The 24063-nt window shown below is 38.4% G+C and overlaps 1 protein-coding gene across 1 annotated transcript; it reads right to left on the bottom strand.

The window, feature by feature from the left end:
- Positions 1–62: 62 nt before the first annotated feature.
- On the bottom strand, positions 63–23841 carry LOC117916950 (oligoribonuclease). The gene is made up of 9 exons (XM_034833193.1): positions 23754–23841; positions 23182–23239; positions 22388–22396; positions 9608–9683; positions 7400–7481; positions 7184–7239; positions 3426–3512; positions 1298–1388; positions 63–496 (listed from the first exon to the last, which is right to left on the bottom strand). Exons 1-9 carry the CDS (start codon positions 23839–23841, stop codon positions 375–377), a joined length of 669 nt encoding a protein of 222 aa, XP_034689084.1. The 3' UTR covers positions 63–374.
- Between the last annotated feature and the right edge of the window lie 222 nt (positions 23842–24063).

Raw genomic sequence — 24063 nt, 5'->3', positions numbered from 1 at the left:
ATGGACCATTTGTTAATTTTTGGGCCCAGCTGGGCCCAAAACACAATTCTCCCTTTTTTCAATTTGTCTATTGAGTAACCTTCATGGATTAAATAGTGTGAAGCGTTGTTGATGTATAGGAAACACTGTTGTTTGGGCTAGAGGGGAGGGGGAGAGAGTTGGCATTACAAAACCAATAAAGTATTTCATGATTAGCAAATATTAGAGAGAGGGAGAAAGAGAGAGAGAGAGAGAAAGAGAGAGGGAACAATATAATATATTAACCAAGGTAAAATGAACCATTTGCAAAGGCCTTCCAACCCTTCTCAAAAGCTGCCCATGGCGTGGATGGTGCTTTTAAAAAAATTGAACTTCCACAAAAGGCTTCATCTTCATCACTTCCTAGACTTGGATGCTTTGAATATATTCTCCCGGTAGTATTTGAGTTCCCTTATGCTTTCTCTGATATCATCCATGGCTCTGTGTTTATTTTCCTTTGGAGGAGCCTTTTTCGAGTCTGCACAAGCCATTAACCATTCCATTAATGAAACATTTTTTTTCTTCATAAATTTCAAATACAGGGTAGAAGTTTGTGATACAAGTTGTAACTGGAGTGTTCCATGTGCCATTTCTGTTATAAAGAACAATTAGTCCACACAATCAGGGCGGCTCGGTTATCTTTCTATCATGACATAAGAACAACAGAAGCATCTGGATACACTCATAGGTCACGCTTCCCTGGCCCCAACCAATGCCTAGGATGCTTTGGGCCAAGATCATATTCAGCCTTTGTATATGAATTTGTAAATGCCAACAGAATACATTCTCATTTGCTACTGTCACATGTCAAGTAACAGGGAAAAACAAGAGCCAAAGTATAATGAGGTTGCAAGATGATGAGCTGCATTGCCTGATATAAGTCAAATTTCATGAGCGTATCATGCAAACTGATGAAAATCATTACTTATTTATTCCTTTATAGTATCTCCACTACTCACAAAGTTAAATAGATAGCCGTTATTTTTAACTTATTAACTATCTCCATTGTCAAATAAGAACTATAATTACATGACTGTTTCTTCAAGTATAAGTTATTCTTATATGGGGTTCCAGGTGCCTATAGCAATGACCTAGGTATTCCCCAGGAGACTTTCGTGTGAATTTGACTCAATTGTGAATGTTATACCAGCTTAGGATTTGTAAGAATTTGAATTGTAAAGGAATAACAGGCACATTGACAAAAGAAAACGAAGTCAACATGCTTTGGAGACCACTACAAAACTAAAATTCAGAATTCAGATAGATATAAGGTTTTTACCTCGAGGATACCATCGGATGCATAAAGCTTTAATACTGCTAACATCAACAAGAACATGAGGGAAAAGACTAGCCAAATCTGGCATATATTTCTGCAAAAATAAATAAGCAAATAAAATTAGAAAATAAAAAGCTGACTAAGAAGGCAGCAGGTGCAACTAAAAGAAAGAAGCTTAAGTAGAAAACTAGATTGTACATTGATGCACCTATGAAGAAGTGGCAGCTATCAAAGATGTGGTACAAGGCTATTATTCAATTTAAGTATACCAAAAAAAAAAAATTCCAAGAATAGCATTATTTAAGAATCCTCCATCCAGCAAATGGTTAATATCAAAAGCAGCCCAGATTTGGCCACTGAGGGAATTGTATGTAAAACATATAACACTAATACCCAATATTAGGTGGGGTCATTGTTTCCTATGAAAGAGGCCTACTGCACATTCATCATGCAATTGCATCTAGTTTTTTAGAATTATATATATATAGATATACCCACTGCTAGAAGGAGCACATGGCATTCTTTTCTTAAATGGGTCATTTCAAAATCATAGCTCGTATTCTAACTAAGGTCTAGAAATCCATGTGTTGACACTGGGTCCTCTCCCATCCACATGGCTAATGGTCGAGCCACATAGACAAGGCCAGGCACCATGGGGTAGGACAATCCATATGATGCACGACCATGAGCATCATGGTTCCATTCAGCTCCAGTACAAAAGCTGTGGATACGGATGCAGTCCCTTGGGAAGATGAGACCACTTCATATTCTGATGAAACCATTCCGTATGGCAGCTGCCAAAGAGGCCCCCATATAGGGTGAAGCTGTACATGCACAACCCTTGCCTGCCAAGTGAGCTTTGACCGAATTGCAGAAAATAGGTTCAGGCCCCCATTCAATGCTCAACAACTGAGTTTCTACCCAAATTGTTAAGGTGTGAGTAGCAACAGTCCAATGTAAACAGAGAAGAGATAACCGATCCTTGCCTCTGCTGCTAAAAGCCTAAGACTACTAGAAGTGGATGCCTTGATGGCCATTCGAGATGGCACAGACAAGAATCCCTAAAGTTCAGAACCTTCATTATCTCCTTATGTCAGAGATCCCACCTGACATGTGGATGTGCCATAGTGGTCAGAAGGAAGCATCTCTACTTGCACAACAGAAAAGCAAATTACTAAGTCACCTGGTATAGAGGCACTTGAGATGGCATCATTGTCAAAAAAGGGGAGTATGAAACCACCTAATGGCATTGAGGCCCAGAGGCTACATACAGTCCTTCCTTGGCCTAGAGTTGATCTGCCAATTGTGGGCATTCTAGAATGCTCAAGAAATAAGGGATAATAATACCAAGAAATCTCCAACAAGAAGACTATAGAGCCCTAGAGAAAGCAGGACAGAAATGAAAAATTGGTCAACCTAGGCAATATGAGCGTGTGTGTATGCGCACAGAAATAGGGGAAATTCTTTCATGGATCAAAAAAATTAGCCGCTTCCTAGGCTTCATCACTACAAGATTAACCTCAAATTTTTAACATAACAAAATCCCTCTTGTAGGATTTTAACAAGTGAAATGCAGATCAACAATATATATTAACAACATGACCTTCCAGACCATAAGTAGGTCATGAGTGCTCAAAGTAGGCTCTTCTGTGGAACACAGATGCCACTACTATTCTCTAATTGAAAAATATTGTGCAAAAGAAGTGTTTGTGAGTCAAAAGGTGAAGTGGTGCCAGGCTTTATGAAGCATGCTAAGAGCAACATATATATATATATATATATATATATATATATATCACTGTTTATCCATGTATCAACTGCATGCATCAAGGTGTTAAAAGTTGTATGAAAGATTCACTATTTTGTGATCTCCCTCTGGTCTGGAGCCATATAAAGATTATAATATTGCTCTAGAATTAGTAGAGACTGACAAATTTTCTAAATACTTGGTTATTATTCCTATTCCAATCCCAATCAAGATTGAAAGGGAACCCAGAATATAAAAAAATTCTAAAACGTGGGATCCATCAGGCTTCATTCACAGAATCAGTGTTTCTACTATTCTAGTGAAATAAACTAGGCTTATATGGAAGACTTCTTTGGCATATAGGAGGAAACTATGATATACTACCTTTAAAAAGAGAAAATCCACATAAACTGAATTTCCTGCCAGAAGAGGTGTGTATGTACCAACATTTCTCTTGACAAATTCTATGACCTGTAAAATTCAAACATGATTACATTAAAAAGCTCAATGAACAGAAATGAACAACTATTTAAACATCAAGTAGAGATCTTAGTTGAAACACATGAAAATGGAAAGCTGTAGAAAAGAATGGAAATTGTTATGCGTCTAAAGATATATATGTGTGTACATGTGGAAGGATGTGATTATGGATGTCATCATCCCAAACATTAAATTCTTTTTTCTTTCTAATAAGCAAATTTGAGAATTGTATGTCTGTAGTATGAATGTTGACAACTATATACATATATATGTAACTATGTATGTATGAGTATATAGGTGAACATATAAATACACATGCATAGTAAAAAACAATATTCAACACCTCAATCCAAGTACATAAGAAGTATACAAAAGCACCAAAAGAACAGCAAAGAAAGTACCCCTACATTTGACTAACTGCACCACACACGAATTATGAAATCCAAAAAATGATAGGTTAGAAACTCCTAAAACTTCCTAGAGCACTCAAAGATTTAAGTTAAGCCTTCCAAAACTTGATCCAAACACTCAAAATATTCAAACATTTAAAAGTTCTTCTATTGCCAGAAACATCAAAACAAGCACTAAATAAGCCCTTATCTACACCTTCCTTCATACTCACAAAATTCTCATGCCAACCACATAGAACCTTCTCTACTGATTGAAGGAGCACCCAAGGGATACCAAAAAGGGAGAACAAGGGTGCCAATAGATGCAGGCCTTTCTGCAATGGATTAGGATGCAGTCTATTAAATCCTCAATAAGCTTGCATTGGCAACACCTGCCAAAGAACAACCTTCTTCAAAAGTTTGTTCTTGGTCATCTTCCCTCATAGTAACTCCTACACAGAAGGCCTGCCTTTGACGGAGCCCTTGAACCCACATCTCCCTTGCAGGGAAGGAACCAAAAGCAACAAAGGCAAAGGATATAGAAGGATTTAGATGAACAAAAATAAATTGAACTTTTATTTATGTTGATATTCATTTCAGGTATCTTTTAAAAAACCTTTCATAAATGAATATTGAGGGGAAAAATGTCGTTTTTCCCCCAAATATTAGCTGGACCTAAAAGAAAACATTGCTTATAGATCAACCCAAGCATGCAAGGATCAATCCAGTCATGCCCGTTGGATCCTAAAAGGTATTAATTGATCCAATTAACCTTTTTTTTTTTTCTTTTAGAATATTATTCCAATTAAGTCCACTGTTTTTCTGATTTTTTAAATCCACATAAAAAAGAATTTTTCTTCTCCAACCATAGCTTCAAATGCACTCTGCTACAAAATTTAGAGAGCATAATTTGTGTGTGTGTGTGTGTGTGTGTGTGTGTGAGAGAGAGAGAGAGAGAGAGAGAGAATTGAAGATATTTTTCCTTCTTTTATTCAAAAATCTGGTTCCTTCATGAAAATTATTTGAAAGATTTTGACTAACAAAATAACCTAGAAACTCATCCATCTTTTGTTTTGGGCGGTGCTCATGTTAGAGTTTGATCCCTTGATGTTTTTGGGATCAGGAAGGCACAGGATTTGCATTCCTAGAGACAAACAGGTGCATATACCAGGGTTTAAAGTAATAAGTTCATATATAAGGTTTTGGATCTGCAATGTGCATTCCTTATGGTATTCATCATATCCAATTTCAACCATATAAGGTCCCATAGTTTTTCTCTTTAAGGGCTTTGCAGGTTAAAAAAATTTTCTTCATCATTTTATATTGTTAATATTTTTAAGCCATATTATTGACTTATTACATAAGCATAGGCATTTTATTTAAAAGATGTAATTCCAAATAGTTGATCAGGTTAAATAATAAGGGGGGGTGATCACAAACTTTTAGATTGGAAGCATAATAACTATGGCAGGAGTTTACCCTTTTCTGTCAGTCTCATTCCCTGTAGCTCCATGAGTTGTTCCCATGGTTGTTCCCATGGTTTATTCAAAAGAAAAAAAAAAAAAAGGTTAGATTCATAAGTCGTTCCCATGGTTGGCAGGTGGAGATGAATCACGACAGCTTTGCACTCCACCATTGTTATGGACAGACTCTAATGGTAAACTCGTACACCCGTGATCAAGAGTCAATGAATATATTGGACTCATTAACAATTCACAGCTGGGCCTTTGTCTCTAACTGAACTGTGGTGCCGTAGCTTCTTATGCTGCAGCCCATACCATCCTAGCACTTCCCATATTTTTTCTACCACTAATATGACTGGTGCCCACACAGCCTATGTCTTTGCTTCTTATGCCTTTGTTGCCCTTATCCCACCCGCAACTAGCTTAGATTCTGCTGATTCAGATGCTGGTGGTCTAACTTGAATGGAATCTGATCGATCTTGATATGGAACAACTAGAAAGTTCATGCATAAACTCCTCTGCCTCGGCCAACCTTTTGTAAACCTATGCACCTACCCTCCATGTTGTTTCAGGGTAGGTATGATTGTTTCAAAATCAAATATCAATGTTAGTTTGAATTATGCTTACCTAAATATTTTGGAATTTTAACTCCATATATCTTCATTGTAATGATTCACTTTCAACTTTGTTGATATTGTCCGCTCTGAGACCAAAAGGCTCTCACAGCTTCACAACACGTCTACGTAGTTAAAACAAGTTCATACATATAGCATGAGGAACTTTTTCCCCTATCTGATGTGGTATATCACAATCATCCTTCCATGCAAACACAATATCCTCATTGTGTCCCAATGGGGTCAAAGCCACCAAATAGACAAAAATCTCTTAAAGGGCCAAACACACTCCCAGATTAAGGTTGGGGATCGGCTCTAATACCATTTGTAATGACTCGCTCTCAACCATGTAGATATTGTCTACTCTAGGCCCAAAGGGCCCTCATGGCTTTAAAACGCTTTTATATTGTTAAGAGTAATCTATTCATATATCAAGTCACGGACTTTTTCCCCTATCTGATGTGGGATATCACATTCAACTTCAAGATTTTCAATTCCAATAAACGAGTCAATTTGAATTCCCCTAACCAGATGCAACCAAAGTTGTTATGTGGCTCCATTTGAAAAAATAAATATTTAAATAATCTAAAAGAAAGAAAGAAAGAAAGAAAGAAAAGCTATGTATCTAGGACAAAAAAAAAAATCCACCATGGATCTAATAACTAAAATTTATAGGCCGATCAAGTTTATCAACTATATGTGAAGTCCTTTCTTTTTCTAAACAAGCATGAAATTGTCTACCTTTATGAAGACACAATTACTTCAAAGTTATTAGTGAATTGGTTTCATATTTTGAAAGAACTAATAAGGATATGACTTAACCATCATTATGCTCTTTTGGGCATAAAAATCCACTCCCATGAAATCTAATCCACATAAAATATCAAATGTTTTTCTATTCCATTAGTTAGGTGAACCAAGATGCTAGCATTCCATAGTTGTCTCATGTCAACTAGAAAAGCTGCTTCTATTGTCAATGTCTTGAACAAGACGCCAAAGAGAGTTAATAATCCTCATGTTTCATGTTCAAAAAAATTCTCTTACCACTCTTAGATCTTTGTAACACAACCTTAAATGATGGAATGAGGCTGTTATCCCCATGAACATACTTTGCATATCAAATTTACAAGTTCATACAATTTTATATAATAAAGATCTAAGAACATATGGAAAAGTATGGTAATGCTCTTACATACCTGCTTTTCAGCTTCTTGTTCACTGATGGTACTTCGAAGCACTTTTTTTGTCAGCCCTAAATTAATATTGGCATGCCCGTTAAGGTCCCATGAAGGGCATAGTAAACAAGAATAAACACCTCCAATAGGACTTTCCATGAAACTTATATAAGATACCATGCCAAACCTAACTTTGACATAAACCACAAAAATAAGTAAATTTATGAAGATGCGTACCACTTGCTGAGTGATGACTTTGACACCATTCTCCCATGTTGTCTAAACACTCTTTAGTTTGATGGATAACCAAATCAGGACCCTAAGTACAGAAGAAATGGCTTCAATTACAGAAAGATAAGAGGATCACATATACCATCAAGCTTCTTAGTAAACAGCATGCCCATGCACAACCAAGGATAAACAACACAATAAAATTAAGAATTTCTAATAAACTTATTTTAATATATTCCCCATGAAACTTAGGCTTCTTTAAGAAAGTGATCCTTGCCAACAAAACCTTCAATGAAGAAGACAAATAGTTAAAGTCATCTTTTTGTCTGGTTCCCAATCAATCATTGTCACCTCAATTTCTTTAATCAGTGGATAAATATAGGAGTCTCCCAGTCCTGTTCAACTCCTCAATGGAGACAAACTATCTCAAGAAATCATGGGATTTATAAATCTAGATCAAAATTTCATGTTTCATAGATTTCATAGAAACAAAATTCATCAAGTGCATCATCCTTAATCATGTATATGTGTTCAATATGCTGTAGCAAAGTTCTTCTACTTAACAAAAGCATGGTCAATTTTTCTGCATTTGAATCATGTACATGTGCAAAGGAAGACCCACTCCTTTTGAGCAAAAACACCATCTCTAATACACCCAACTTCAGAATTCCACCATTCAAGATTCAAACATTTACCATTAAACAAATTCAAACCCATCTGCACCCTTCTAAACTCTTCAGCAACTTCAAACTTGAAAGAATGAGGGAATCCACCAAAAGCGCTAATTGGAGGTTCCCTTTCAAACACTTGTTATAGACAGCCCAAGACCTCAAGGAAATGAGGTCCAGAACTGGATCTGAAGAACCACCCCATCTACACACAAGGCAACACCAAAGCCTCTCATATTTGTGTCAATCTCCTCCTTACTAATTTGAAGCCAAACAGCCTCACCTAGATCAACTTCACCTTTGGACACCAACTCTGCATAGGAAATGGCCTTCTCTGATGCTCACCCTCTGACCTTCGTTTGAGATATGGTTGCTATAAAGATTTGACAAAGCACCTAAACTCCTTAGCTTACTAGCCAACACTTGCTAGCCCCCTAATCCACTACCTTCCAGGAGCAGCAATGAAAATCTATTCCCCACCATTGAAATGGCAAAGTAGAGCAAGAATCTCCCCACTCTATTATAGTGAAGCTCCAACTTGTAACACCCACGTCCCTCCACCCAATCCTTTTGAAAGGGTTTCCAATCCTTCTCTACAATACACACCTCCACCTCTTCTGTTGGAAGGGCTAAGCACTTATCCCTGAACTTTATCCATGAAGAGGAGCCACAACCCCTCTCAACATTCTTACCAAGCACACAGCCTTTGACCTACTCTACCAAAATCTCAAAGGATTTCGATTCTACTCCAAACCAACATCATCCACCCATAAGCACCCAAACAATTCCCAAATAACAGCAAAGTTTTCCTTCTTCTGCTACATATACTTTTATCCATCCAACTTCATTCATGATTTCATTCTTACATGATTCCCAAGTTTGTACCAAATTTCATTGCTGACCTAGTTTCTATGAGTTTGTCTTTTCCAACTAATTCCCAAATTCTAAACCACTTCTGGAGACAAGTTTGATCTAGTTTTCCAATTCATCACTACAAATTGCGCAGCGTATACTGATAGCGCAAGGACCATGAAACCTCTACTCCCCCACCTATGTTTACATAGAGAAATGCTAAAGTTTGATGAAAAAGGCAGAATAGTCAGATTCTATACATCAAAAGTTCTATCAAAAATGAATAAAGTGTTGGATTTCCTTTTTCCTATGAATTACACACCAACAATCCCAAACCTCTCCCACGGGATGCACAATCTCCTAGAACCCCAAACCCCCTACCACTGCACCATCCATGCTATCTATATGGAAATGCTTAAGTAAGGGAAATAGCAAAATACTTGGGACTGCTTTTTGTCAACAGTCCCACTGAAAACAAAGTAGAACTCCTTTGTTTCCTAACCAAGTGGCAAGCAAATATTGAAGATGTAAAAACAACAAATACACAAATAGCATCATTACCAACAGCTGATAACTAAAAGTTGCAGAAACAATAATAAAATCTGAAGACAAGGATGCAGGAAGAGGGAGGGGGGAAGAATGACTAGCAAAGCTGTGATGTATGCATGAAAATGCGATGTAAATAAACTATAACCTCAACTGATTTGATCAAATTGCCATCTGTAATTATACAAGCAATCTCCAGTATTCGATCAACTTCATATTTAGACCTGCACAGCAGCAGAAGTGCAAATATGAGAAGAGATAAGAAGATTTACCACATAATACTCCATTATATCACAGCCATTCCACATTTTAAATTATGTAAGAACAGTTTGTGCTCTACTATATCACAGCCATTCCACCATTTAAATTACGCAGTAACAGTTTCTGTAAAGTCCAGACAAGAGCACCTCTAAAGAATACTTTAGACCGTAATTATGCAGTTGAATATGTTCGCAAGCGTATGAGAACTTGGGATGAAGCACAGTTACAAACAACCATTTCATTACATTGAAAATAGTAAATACAAAGAAGGATGAGAAATCCTTTGGATAATTACAAACACTTCTGTGCAAAGTCTGACAAGAATGCACATGTGTATATACTACTCCAAAAAGGCAAATCTATCTAACCTCTGGATAATTACAAACACCTCTGTACAAAGTCTGATAACATGCACATGTGTTTATACTTGTCCAAAAAGGCAAATCTATCTAACAGGTCACTAATTATTAGGATTCCAACAAAAGAAACCAAATTTCTTGTTCCACACTTTGCTAATGTATCTGCCACATGATTGCCTAATTAAAAAATCCAACAAAGGAACATCTCAACTCAGAACAAATATCAATAATTTTTCATATCCATCCATGAGACTTCCACAATCCTCTTTTTTTGTTGGTGGCCCTTGATACTACAATAGCATAATCTCCTACTAGGGCATTGGAGACGCTTAAGGCTTTTGCATAAAACAAAGCCCTCTAAAAAGTGCTAGAATCTGTGTCTCAATGGTTAAAGCAACCTGCATATTTAGAGAATGCTTTAACCATTGCACCAAGGCCAGTCCCTCTATAACCCTTCAATTCATAACCACCTTAGGTTACCCAAAGAACCCATCAAAATTTAGCTTAAAAACCATGGTTAGGGATAATCATTCAGGCAGTGTCTCCTTAATCTTGTGGTCCTATACACTAGCAAAATGAGACTCAAAGGGTGCTACAAAACCTTCACTAGCAAAAGCCCAAAGGGAAGAAGAGAAGTAAAATAAGTCCAAAACTAATTCCACAAACCCCCTGTTTATCCTTAAGATCCTTGAATTCCTTTTCTGCCAAAATTGTCCAAATCAGAGTAAGGCTAGTAACGCGCCAAAGAGTCCTATCTTGACAAAGTCTCTCAAAACCATTAAAAGGATATTCATAATATCTCCTCTGATGGGATTCAGTCAATCCCAAAAAGTTTAAACAACCTATACACAAGGCTAAGGCCATGGGCCAATGTAAAAATACACGATACACCACTTTGAACTAGGAGCTTTCTAAGGCCTTCTTGCTTGGGACAAATCATTGGTATTGAAATTCTTATTTGCCACAAGTCATCCAAATGAAATTTGAATAAATAAAAGGAACCCAATTGGTAGGAGAAGATATAGTATTAAAGAGGGAATTAACTGAGAACAACTCTAAGAATATCAAAGTTCAGCTCATAAAAAAAATGTGAGCAACAGATACATGAGGACTAAAACATGGATGAGAAGGGTCAATTCCTCAATTTCATGCTCTAAGAGGTTGCAAACCCAAATGAAAGACAGAGAGGGGGAACTAGCACAGAAGAAATCACGAAGTCTCTCAGCCTAGCTACTCTGTAGAGATTTGGGAATTGATCACTTAGAGCTTTCTCACCCCAACAAAGCTATATTCCCAAAAGCAAAGTTTATATCATCACTCATAGAATAATAAGTAAATCAAGAAAACTTAGAGGAAGTCTATGCAATAGCCTTTTAGTGCCATCTATATAACCATTTAATAACAAAGTTGGCATCCCATCCATTCATGTGTGAACCATAGATCCTCTACATGATCCTGTCCCATAAAGCATTGTTCTCCCTAGGCAACCTCCACAATCACTTCCTTGAAAAGGCTTTATTCTTTAAAAGGTTGTGCTTACACAGTTGAAAATATAGAAAAAACCATAGAAATTAATTAATGACGTACTCTTATCAACACAGGGCACATTTAGAACCAGTAGCATATATAAAAGGTTACAAAAGATAAGAGAATAATATTATTATAATACGCCTCTAAATTGGGAAAACAATAATAGAATATATATTATATATATATATATATATATATATAGATAAATAGATAGATAGATAGATAGGTCATATTTGTGTGTGTAGAATGTATTAAAATTTCACAGCACAACCTTAATGAACACTTTCCATAAATAAATAAATAAATAGCATAGCTGCTATCTTTACATTGAAGCCAAGCTCAAGTGGTAAGGGATTGGGGCAGGGAAATTCCAAGTTTGAGCCACAGTAGGAACCTATACATACATATCTATATATATACATTCATACATACATATATATATATACATAGAGAGAGACAGAGACAGAGACAGAGAGACAGAGAGACAGATATTGCCCATCAAAAAAAGGAAATTATTAGTCTACTTTCATAGAATTTCTTTATGCTAGATTCCACTATTTAGAACTCCACTTTAATCTTATCCAAGTGGCCATGGTATAAACTATTCCAACAAAGAATTATTTTATCCTAATGATAAATTGAACTTCTCTCAAGCAAGTTCAAAATTCTATCACAACGGAATCACAGTTCTGTCTTAAAAGAATTACAAATTTCATAACCTTCTATGTATAAGGCAAGGAATCACAAGCAAACTACAGCTACATCAAAAAAATTCCAGTAAGCACAGAAAAGCAAACAAAACTTGAGAAGAAAATTGGTAACTCAAATCAAGTGGATACTTTTTTACATTAGGAAATTCGATACCTTCATAGGAAAGCACAACAACCAAACTGATCAAAAAAAAAAAAATAGGAAAGCACAACAACCAAGATTGCAAACTTATTCTCAAGGATCTTGTGATGATAAAGAAGAGAATCTTACTAGAATCTACTGATTAAGAGTTAATGAATCAAGACTAGAAATATTCTTAAATATAGAGAGAAAAGGAGTGTCAACATTATGTTCTGGTTTTATGCACAGATTTGTGAAGTGTCAAAAATCTAGTTGATTTAGTTTAAATTAATCATTTTATTCTCTGAAGATTTTTGTATGACCTATATGACTCCTAACTAGTAGAAAATCCCTAATTCCATGGGATAGAGAGAGAGAAGTCGAACTTTCTTATTTAGGTGCTTTCCTCTAGTATAAATTGATCATATACAGTTTTTTTATTATCAAGAGAAAATTATTTTTTTCTCCACATGGTGTCAGAGTGCACACTCTGTGGGAAATTTTCTAATCAGCTTTTTTTCGGCCTTCATTGCAAAAAATCTTCTTAGCCATCATTGTTGTTTACTCCTTTTTAACTCCATAGCCAAATCTTGTTCTAAATTATTTCTAGCATTTTTTTTTCTCTTGAATAATGTATGATATCTCTGAAAATACATCCAATCCCACTGAAATTATTACTGAGTCACCACTGAATCAATCAACTGGTGAACTCCAAAATATTAATTCCTCCTACCAATTGATGGAAGGAATTACCTTCAGTTGCAGATTGTGAGATCGTTTCTGAAAGTACAAGGAAAGCTGACTCATTTGATTGGAACTACAAGAGAAACCTTCATCTCCAGGGATAATACATTTGTCAAGAAAGAGTCATTCTTTCAAAGTTCGAGTCCTTACCTTCAAGGGGAGAGTGTCTAGGGAAGATAAGGATTTTTTTTTTATTGACTTTGGTATTTTTTTCCAAGTAAAAATCTTTTCCATCTACCTCAAACAAACCTGCTCCTCCATAAATTAACCAAACAGAACCCAAAATAGAACCAGAAAAAGACTTTAATGGCACAGAAATCAAGCCTCAACTTGCCTCAGAAACTGAACTTGATTTAGCACCTGAAACAAAGTTGGAAAGACAACAACCTGGTCTGAATCCTACAAAGTCATTACATGCCTATTCTAGAAGAAGAACACCCATTTCTAAACCTAAGCAAGTTCAAAAATCCAAACCAAGCACTGAATCCAAATGTTCTCATTACTTTATACATAGAAAGGGTGTTTCACATGAGTTTCCTGATCTAGAGTTGCCCACTGCAGTCAAAAAAGGCACCTGAAAATGCACGAAGTACCCAATTTCACACTTCGTGTCTTTCCACAGATTTTCTTCCCAAAACAAAGCCTTTCTCATCTCCATAAACTCCATCAACATTCCACAAACAACAGATGAGACACTTAGGGATAAGAATTGGGTACAAGCTATGAGAGAGGAAATGAGAGTGTTAGGGAAGAATAAAACTTGGGAAATTAGTGGGGTGTAAATGGATGTTTACCTTGAAATACAAAGCAGATGGTTCCTTAGAAAGATAAAAGGTCAGGCTTGTTGCAAAAGGTACATTCAAAGCAGATGGAAACAAATGGAACCAAACTTGTTGCCTTATGGAAACAAATTAGTGGGGTGTAAATGGGTGTTTACCTTGAAATACAAAGCAGATGGTTCCTTAGAAAGATATAAGGTCAGGCTTATTGCAAAAGGTACATTCAAACATATGGAATAGATCACTAAGAGACTTTTACTCCAATAGCAAAATGAATACTAGGTATTTATAACAATTTGATGTTAAAATGCTTTCTTGCATGGAGACTAAGAAGAGGAGGTTTACATGGAACCTTCACTAGGTTTTTATGAGAATTTTGTTGATAACAAAGTTTGCAAGTTCAAAAAAGCTCTCTACAAATTGAAACAATCTTCAAGAGTATGGTTCAGAAAATATACAAAAGTCATGCTAGCAATGGAATATAAACAGAGCCAACAATACCATATTCTCTTTATAAAGCATTCATCTTCAGGGGGAGTCACAGCATTACTAGTTTACGATATCATTGTCACTAGGAATGACAAGGCTAAGAGACATTCACTCCAAAAATGCCTAGCCACGGAATTTGAAATTAAAGAGCTTGCAAATTGACGAGGATACCATATCCTATTTATAAAGCATTCATCTTCAAGGGGAGTCACAACATTACTAGTTTACGATATCATTGTTACTAGGAATGACAAGGCTAAGAGACATTCACTCTGAAAATGCCTAGCCACGGAATTTGAAATTAAAGAGCTTGGAAATTGAAGTATTTCTTGGGAATAGAAGTAGCATGCTCCAAAGAAAGTATATTTGTCTCTCAACATAAGTACATGATTTGAAAGAAACTAGAACATTTAGCTGCAAGGCAACAAGCACACTAATTGAACGAAATTACAAGTTGGGTCAAGAAGAAGATGACAATGCTATAGATAGGAAGATATTTTTTTGATGAATAAATATCAATATATAAAAAAGAAAAAGGCACAACAAGGAAGTGCCCCAAAGTATACAGATGGTATACAAAAGAGGTTAAAGAACCCCTTAAACAGAGCCTAACCAATCTACAAAATCCACAATGGAAGAGGGGTCAGAGTCAAAAAACCCCTTGGCCCATGCCCAAAGATTACAAAGGAAAAAAGATTTATACCCTTGAATCAAATGCCCCTCATTTTCAAAAGCCCTACTGTTTCTTTCCTTCCAGACTATCCAAAAAAGACACAAGGGAGCTGAAAGCCACACTTTCTTCCTCTTCTTTCAAACATGAGACCTAAGTCACCCCAATAACGCCTCTCTAACTGAATAAGGGAGCACCCATGACACCCCAAAAAGGGAAAATAGTAAGTTTCATAAACTTCTTGCCAGCTCACAATGCAAGAAGATGTGATCAATAGACTCTTCCTCTGAAAGGCACAAATAACATTTGTTAGCCAAAGGGAACCCTCTCCTCTGAATACGATCCAAGGTTAAGACCTTATTCCACGTATCCTCCCAAGCAAAAAAAACTCACCCTCGGAGGCACCAAAGAGTTCCAAATTATTCTTGCAGGAAAATCCCCTTGTCTTTCTGGTTACAAAGCCTTATAGAGAGGCTTGACAAAAAATCTTTCATCCTTTGCCTTTGTCCAAACTACTTGATCTTCCACATCACTATATACCCTCCTCCCTTGCAAACTTAAGAGAAAACGCTCCACATCAAACACCTCCCAATCGTTAAGCTGCCTTGAGAACTGAGGAGCCCACACTCCCCCTTCAGAGTGGCTCCACACATCCTCCACCCAAGCCTCCTTAGCCAAGGAAATAGCAAATAAGGAGGGAAAAGAAATACACAAAGGATTGTCTCCACACCACCTGTCCTTCCAAAATATAACCCTCCTACCATTCCACACAAAGTAAACCATATTGTTGCCTATCACATCCCAAACTCTCCTAATAGCTTTCCACAAACCAACCCCACAAACTACCTCTCACATCACAAGACCGCCAACCGCCCGCTTCTTCCCTATACTTCCCACAGATAACTTGCCTCCACAACGCCTCCCTCTCCACCGTAAAATGTCAACTCCATTTGCATAAAGAGCCTTATCCAACAACACCAAATTCCTCACACCCAAACCACCCTTTCGTTTATCTAAGCAAACAATAGACCAATCTACTAAATGGGACTTCCTTTCCTGAGCCCCACCACTCCAAAGAAAATCCCTTTGGATTCGCTCCAATCTCAAACTCACACTCCTTGGCATATAAAACAAGGACATACAGAAGATAGGCATACTGAACAGAGTGCTCCGGATCAAGGTCAACCTACCCCCTTTGGAAATATACTGCCTTTTCCAAATGGAAAGTCTTTTCCTCAACCTTTCCTCTACCCCATCCCAAGCTGCCACATCCTTGAAACGAGCACCCAAAGGAAGACCCAAGTAAGAAGATGGGGGCATGCTAAACTTGCAACCAAACTCAAGAGCCAACTCCTCTACATTCTCCACTCTCCCCATCGGAATGAGCTCACATTTGTCCAAATTCACCCTCAACCCCGACATGACTTTGAACCACATATAAGAAGCCAACTCAAGTAGGACACCTGATTTAGAGAAGGCTTACAAAAAACTAAAGTGTCATCTACGAACAACAAGTGAGAGATCTCCCCTCACACCTCCTCTACCACTAAACCGCCACCCCAGCAAAAATCCTCCCTCCCTCGCTCTCTTCAACAAGCAACTAAGAGCCTCCATGACAATCACAAAAAGGTAAAGGGATAAAGGATCCCCTGATCTCAAGCCCCGAGAACTTTGGAAGAAACCAAAGGGGGTTCCATTAATAAGGACGGAGAAGCCGACTGTGCCAATACACCACTTGATCCAGTTGATCCACTTAACTCCAAAACCCATCCTTTCTAACAACCAAAGAAGAAAACTCCAGTTTACATGGTCGTATGCCTTTTCAATATCCAACTTACAAAGGCGGCCACCACCCTCGCCTTTCTACATCGAATCAATAGCCTCATTAGCAATTAGCTAAGCATCCAGGATTTGCCTTCCCTCCTCAAAAGCATTTTGGGACTTGGAAACTATCTTTCCCACCACCTTTTTAAGCCTATTGCTAGCACCTTTGCTAACAACTTGTAAAGGTTGCCCACCAGGCTTATAAGCCTAAAGTCCTTGAGATCTTCAGCTCCCTCTTTCTTAGGAATTAAAACCAGAAAAGAGGCATTAATGCTCTTCACAAACCTACCCTGATCATGAAAATCCTTAAAGAACCCCATAACTTCCTCCTTTAGAAAACTCCAGCTGAACTGCCAAAACACCAGTGAGAAACCATCAGGACCAGGAGCTTTATCTCCATTGAGATCCGAGAGTGTACCAAAAACCTCTTCCTTAGAGAAAAGAGTCTCTAACATTGTAGGATCTTCCCCTCCAAGGACCCCAACCTGCAACTCATTGCATCTAGGCCTCCACTCCTCTGTTTCAGACAAAAAAGAGTGGAAGACCTAAACCACTCCATCTTTGATGTCACACTCTTCCGTTACCCAAGTCCTATTTATCTTGATTTTCACCATAGAGTTACCTCTCTTATGAGCAGTAACCATTTTGTGGAAAAAGCTAGTATTTTTGTCTCCCTCCCTCAGCCATAACTCTCTAGACTTTTACCTCCAATAGATCTCTTCCATTATCACCCACTTCTTATACTTCTCCGAAGCCTGCTTCCTGAGACTTTGTTCTTCTACAGACAACACCCTGTCTCCTTCAACAAAATCCCAAAACACCATTTGCTTTAAGGTTGATTCCTTTCTAGCAGAGGCATTTCCAAACACTTCTTTGATCCAAATCTTCAAGCTAGCCTTAAGCGCTTTAAGTTTTTCAAATAGAGTGAAACCAAAAGACCCTCTGAACTGGAAACCCATCCACTAACTCCTTAACAAATCCTTAAAAAGAACCCTTCCTCACTCCTCCACTGTCCAACAAAATTAGGCAGTAGTCAGAAACAGGTTTGGGAAGAAGAAACTGAACTGCCCCACTGAAATAGCACTCCCAATCCTTGGAAACTAGAAATCTATCCAACCTTGACTATAATTGTTTATTCAAACCACCCCTCCACGAAAAAACCCCCCTGCAAAGGGAGATCCTGCAATTCCAAATCCTCAATGACCTCCGAGAATCTTCTCATTGCTGAAGACAGTCTTGAAACTCTGTTCCTCTCTCTCAAGAATCTAACAACATTAAAATCTCCTCCTATGCACCACGGATCTTGCCACAAACCCCTAATAGTCCCCAACTCCTCCCAAAAATCTTCCCTAAGCCTCCCAACATAAGGGCCATACACCCTCGTAAAAACCCAATAGAAGCCATCCTCCACATTCTTAAACCGACAAGAAACCAAAAAATCTCCAATTTCCATTCCAACCAGCTCTAACACCCTACTATCCCAAAACACTACCCCCCCCCCCCCCCCCCCCCCCCCCCTACCATACCCCGAGAATTAAGAGTGCCCCACTCCAAGAACCTGCCCACCCCCAAAGACCAAACCAAACTAGAAGACGAACTTTGGAATTTGGTTTCCTGGAGACAAACCAAATCTGTTTTCTGAGCCTTGATTATAGATTTGATGATCCTTCTTTTATTGCTATCATTTGCCCCTCTCACATTCCAAGAGAGGATTCTTAACTTCATTTACCCACGAAAACTGAACCCGCACTCTCTCGGAAGAGAGCTCTTCCACTTCCTAAACTTTTAAAATTAATGGAACACTCTAACCTTCTAAGTTCCCTTTCAAACTTTGAGGATGCAACCTTTACTCTTTTAGACTCAGACCACTAATCTTTTTGTTCTTTCCTCAATTTCCATTTCTTGAGTTTGTAGTTGGCATGCCCAGAAAGTCACTAAACTGGGCAAGACAACACGATTTCTGCTCCTCAACTGACTCCGCTCCACACTCAAACCGCCCCATTGAATTGTCCCTTTCCTTGAGGCTCGCCTCACCTACCACAACCAAAGCTCTTTCCTCCCAGAAGAGGTCACCGCAGAACTCCTGTCAGCCAAAACCACATTTAGAGGATGAATACTCGCAACCGCTTCAACAACCTCCACCCCTAGGCCACAAACAAAACTGCAATCCCCCTTCGCAACCCTTTTCCAATGAGAAGGAGAAGAAGAAGATAAACCCCACACCCCCTGAAGCACCAAAGAATAATAGGAACGAGAGGTGTACCATGTCGCTTCAGCCTGGAGAGCCTCATCGGTGCCTGAAATCCAAGCCAAAGGCGACTCAATCATCTCCACCGGGACAATCTTTGCAACACGATCACCCCCGACGAGAAGCCTTAAAGGGCTAACCATCTCCCCAAAAAACTCCTCCCTAATAAAACAAGGGCCACACCCCTGGGCCCGACCCAACCCACCATCTTCTCCAATAACCAACCCACTCACCCTATGGGCCTTTCGCAACAAAGATGGGCTCCCCTACAAAGGCCCACTTCCCTCCTCTAAGCCCACCAACTCCTCCAAGCAATCCCTCCGTCCAACTGAGCTCCTCCTGCCACCGCCTCCAAATTCTTCCCCACCTGCAGCAACTTTTTGAATGCAGCGATTTGAACTTTCACCAAAACTACCACTCTTCCTTCCAGAGTTCGACATGTCTTCCCTACCAATCTACAACAGAGGTATGTTCATTTCCATGCCTGTACCCGTGTGTGATCCACCACCCACGTCACCCCTGACCTCCATCTTTGGCGACCCATTGCTGCCAACTTCTCAGAACAACCATGAAAAATTTTGGGGGGACTTCCCACCACAACTGGATAGAATAGCTTGAAGACCCAACCACTAGCTACAACGAGACGAGTAGGCTTGTCCCATTCAACCTCACTAAGATCCTAGCCCACTACAATTGAATCGAGTTCACTGTGCCTTCATCCACTCCGACGAAACCTCCACAACAATCCCCAACTTTCATAAAGACTTCACGGCTCCACAAATGCAAAGGAAGACCCAACACTCTCACCCATGCCTCCTTGCAAGACCCCTCCTTCACCTCACACCCAGTCCCACGTCACCACCTTTTCAAACTGAGGAGTCTCTCCTTCAACCTCCTAGAGCCTCTGGCCAACACCCTTTCTGCCTCCATTCAATCCTCAAACTCAAACAGAAGTAAAGACCCCCCAAAAACAGACACTTGTAGCCCATATCTTAATTGCCATGTACCCCTCGCCCAAATATTCAATGCCTGAAGCTCTGAGACAGCAAAGGGTCCCTCACTAAACTTCCCAATCAGGCACCTCCTAAGTTTTTCCTCCCAATCTTGCACATCTCCCTCCCTAATCTGGAGCCAAGCAGTCTCCTCCGCCAAGCCCTCATTCTTTCTTACTGCATTCGCATAGGACATACTCCCACTTTCAGCCTTTCCACTACCCCCATTCTCAATAGAGGATTCTGCTTTCTTCTCGAAAATGGGAACAACCCTAAGCGACCGCAATTTCTCAACCAAAATGAGCCAACCCCCATGGTTACCCCTCCCTTCTAGGAAAACTAGAGAGAAACTCTTTGATTCTATCGTGACCACCTTGCAAAATAAGAACCTCCCAGCCCCATTCTCCCAACATTCTAGCTTGAATTTCCTTCCTCCCTCCTCCCACCCTTTGCTCCACCTTGACAGCCAAGTATCTCTACAACAAGCTTCCACCCCTGCTAGAAGGCAACCTAGACTGAGCTCCCCAAACCTAACCCACCTGGAAAAACCTCTTCCACACTCCATGATGACCCCTCTCAATCTCCCTCCAAGCTCCTCAACAAAGATGTCAAAGGACTTGGACTCCACTGCAAACCAACTCAACCCCATCTCCAAGTCAAGCTTCTACTTAGCCCCATCTCATTTGGCAGAACATGCTATGGTTATAAAATTTATTGCTTATTTGATGCAATTTATTATTTAATTACAGATAGGAAGATATCAAAGGATGGTTGGAAGATTGATTTACTTGGAGTACCATTGTCAGTTTATGCATGATCCTAAGGAAAGACACCTCCAATCAGTGCATAGAATTCTACATTATCTAAAGGCAACACCAAGAAAAGGGATCTTATTTAAGAAGAATAATGAACTTAGCTCGAAAGCCTATACAGATGCAAATTATGCAAGTTCTATAGTCAACAGAAGATTCACGTCAGGCTATTGCACTTTCCTTAGAGGTAATCTCGTAACATGGAGAAGTAAGAAGCAAAACGTGGTGGCAAGATCAAGTGTCGATGCTAAGTTTAGAGCAATGGCACATGGAGTTTGTGAATTTTTATGGCTAAAAATACTAATGATCTTAAAATTAAGTAGGAAGAACCTATGAAGCTCTATTGTGATAACAAATCAGTCATCAATATTGCATACAACCCTGTGCAACATGACCACACAAAACACATCGAAGTGGATCAACATTTTATAAAAGAAAAACTAGATAGTAGGATGATTTATACACCAAAATATTGCCTAATGATCAATTGGCAGACATTCTAACTAAGGAATTGTCTACTTCAAGTTTCCAAGATACTGGATGGTGACACAGTCCCTAGCATGGTACCACAGGCCGAGCCAAGACACGTGACACGTGCCACCGCTTGTGCCATGACGTGTGCCATAGCCCCTTACATAGTGCCCCGAGCCGAGTATCACAAGCAATCCGGGGATGGAAAACTTCTATTCACAAGCTTAAGAGGGAGTGTAAGAAATTTTGTAGATTTAGTTCAAATTAATTATTTTATTCTCTAAATATTTTTGTACAACCTGTATGACTCCTTACTAGTAGGAAATCCTTGATTTCATGGGATAGAGAGAGGAGTCAAACTTCCCTATTTAGGCACATTCCTCTTGTATAAATTAGTTTTTTCTGCACATAAAGAATTAATTGTAGTGCAAACACAGTCCACTAAAGGGATTTTTAATCTTTGACTGCCTTATATAAAAGGGGAGTTCCTTTAGTAAGTATAGATGAAGTTTATTCTATTTTCTTTTGTTTGCAAGTTATTGATACTTCATAATGTTGAGCTTTTTTTTTTCTTTAATACAATCAGGTTTTTGATGGAATTTCAACCATTCTTCTGATTCAGATGCTTGACCCTTTGAAAAAAAAATACTGAACTGTAAACATCCAGGAAAAATAAGGGCATGAACACAATAAATGTGGGTTTATACATTCACATGATTATCAGCACATTTCAATCATCTGTTCCTTCAGTACCCTTATTTTTTGGGCTATTCAAGGTTTGCAAACAGGCCTTATCAAAAAGAATAAATAATAAAAAATTAAAATTAAAATATCAATACGCAGAATAAATGGTATTTTTTCACCATAATAAGGGTCAACACCAAGGTCTAGTTTATCATGATCCAATAACATGCTTACCAGTCATTTCTAAATCAATCCACACAAGTGGTAACCTGTACTGTTCTGAAGGGATCATTGAATCTTGTTCACAGTTTTTCTCATTTTTTGAGGGCACCAAGTTCCTCGAGCTGTTACCTTTCTTCTCCTTCTTATCTGTCTCAATAAATGTATAATCAACAAGATGATCTACTTAATCACATCAGAGAATTATTTTACTAGCATCCAGTAATAGAAAGCCATCATGCCTACTGAATGGAAAATTTGCTATAACTAGAATAGAATAATCTAATACACTGCATAGATAACAGAGAAAAATAATAACAGTTCAATATGATAAACTCGCCATGTTCAACAAGAATTTTGGAACACGCACAAGCTTTTATATCAGACTAAGTGAATATATATATATATCAGATCATATCAGATCTTGAGAGAACAGGAAGTGTCTTCCTTAAACTTAACTCAACTGAACTTAACAAAAGCCTTATCCCAAATACTTAGTTTCGGGCTAAATCAATCTTTTTTGACATTCAGCTCTGTTTAGAACCATATCCTCCATTAGATCCTTGGTGATCATATCATTTTACATTGCTTCTTTTCACATTTTCTTTGACCTATTTATTGTCTCTTTGACACCTTCACTTTTAATCAAATCACAACGACCAATTAGTGCATCCATTGGTCTTTCTAGGGCATGAGCAGCAGTCAAATGTGAAACACCCACCCTTTCCCTGTTTCTAAACCCTACATTAAGTCCTTGCATAAAATCACTCAGCCAACCAATACAAACAACAAAGGCAACAGGGGGTCACCTTGACACAAAACCTCTAGTGCAATGGAAAAAGGCATTCAGTTCCCCAGTAGCCAAAGCTGAATAGCTCACAAGTAGAAATATAAAATCTAAACCACCCAATCAATCTGCTCCCATGCGTTTTCAACCCACCACAACTAAGTGAAAATAAAACATACGAGAGATGCTTCATCCAATCAGCTGATTAAAGAAAGTGATCAATCATGGATTCAGAGTGATAATCCCTCCTAATGTAAAATTTGGTTAATAATCTAGGGATTGTCTGTAACCAACCTGCAAATAAAGAGCTATCCAGAACTGCTGAATCTCAGTAGATGATGACAAAGTAGCCTGACAAGATGCACTGGACTAAACCCTAATCACTCAAACTCACTCCTACAGCACCCTTTCCATAATTGAATGGTCCCAAGTCTTCTTTAAGTCAAAAGTTAGCATTACAATAACTAATTTATAAACTCCAAATTCTGCATAACCCCATATCAAGCACATGATTTAAAAATCCTATTTCTCAGAAAAAACAAAAGGTAAAACCCTAAACCCAATCCTCCAATCGACTGACAATGTGTAACATACCTGTAGTAGAAGAGGAGTCGGGCGTATGAAGCTGATCATCGTCAGCGTCAAGCTGTAGCACCGAGAAGATATTGGACAGCTTTTCCATTATACTCTTTGCCCACTTTTCAACAGAGGAAAAAACAATATTTTCCTCTGTTTGTTTGGTTGCTTCCGTTTGTTTCCTAGGAAATAAAAATCGAACTAAACCGACCTAAAGCCTAAAGGTAGCAAAAGGCCTGGGTGATTTGTGGCGTTTAGATTGATTTGGTGCATTTTCTGGGTAACCAAACAAAAAGTTACCATTATTTGTAAACTTATTTAGTAAGTT

This window comes from Vitis riparia, chromosome 6 (genome assembly GCF_004353265.1).
Source record: "Vitis riparia cultivar Riparia Gloire de Montpellier isolate 1030 chromosome 6, EGFV_Vit.rip_1.0, whole genome shotgun sequence".
NCBI classification, from domain to species: Eukaryota; Viridiplantae; Streptophyta; class Magnoliopsida; order Vitales; family Vitaceae; genus Vitis; species Vitis riparia.
This window is presented reverse-complemented; position numbering and strand designations above follow the sequence as displayed.

What these genes read in the sequence shown, in the direction of transcription:
- LOC117916950 (XM_034833193.1), bottom strand. Translation starts at nt 23,841, where the DNA reads ATGGAAAAGCTGTCCAATATCTTCTCGGTGCTACAGCTTGACGCTGAC. An exon ending in AACAAGAAGCTGAAAAGCAG is followed by an intron (nt 3,513 to 7,183) that starts GTATGTAAGAGC and finishes TGAATTTTACAG; the next exon opens with GTCATAGAATTTGTCAAGAG. An exon ending in CATCCGATGGTATCCTCGAG is followed by an intron (nt 497 to 1,297) that starts GTAAAAACCTTA and finishes TGGCTTGTGCAG; the next exon opens with ACTCGAAAAAGGCTCCTCCA.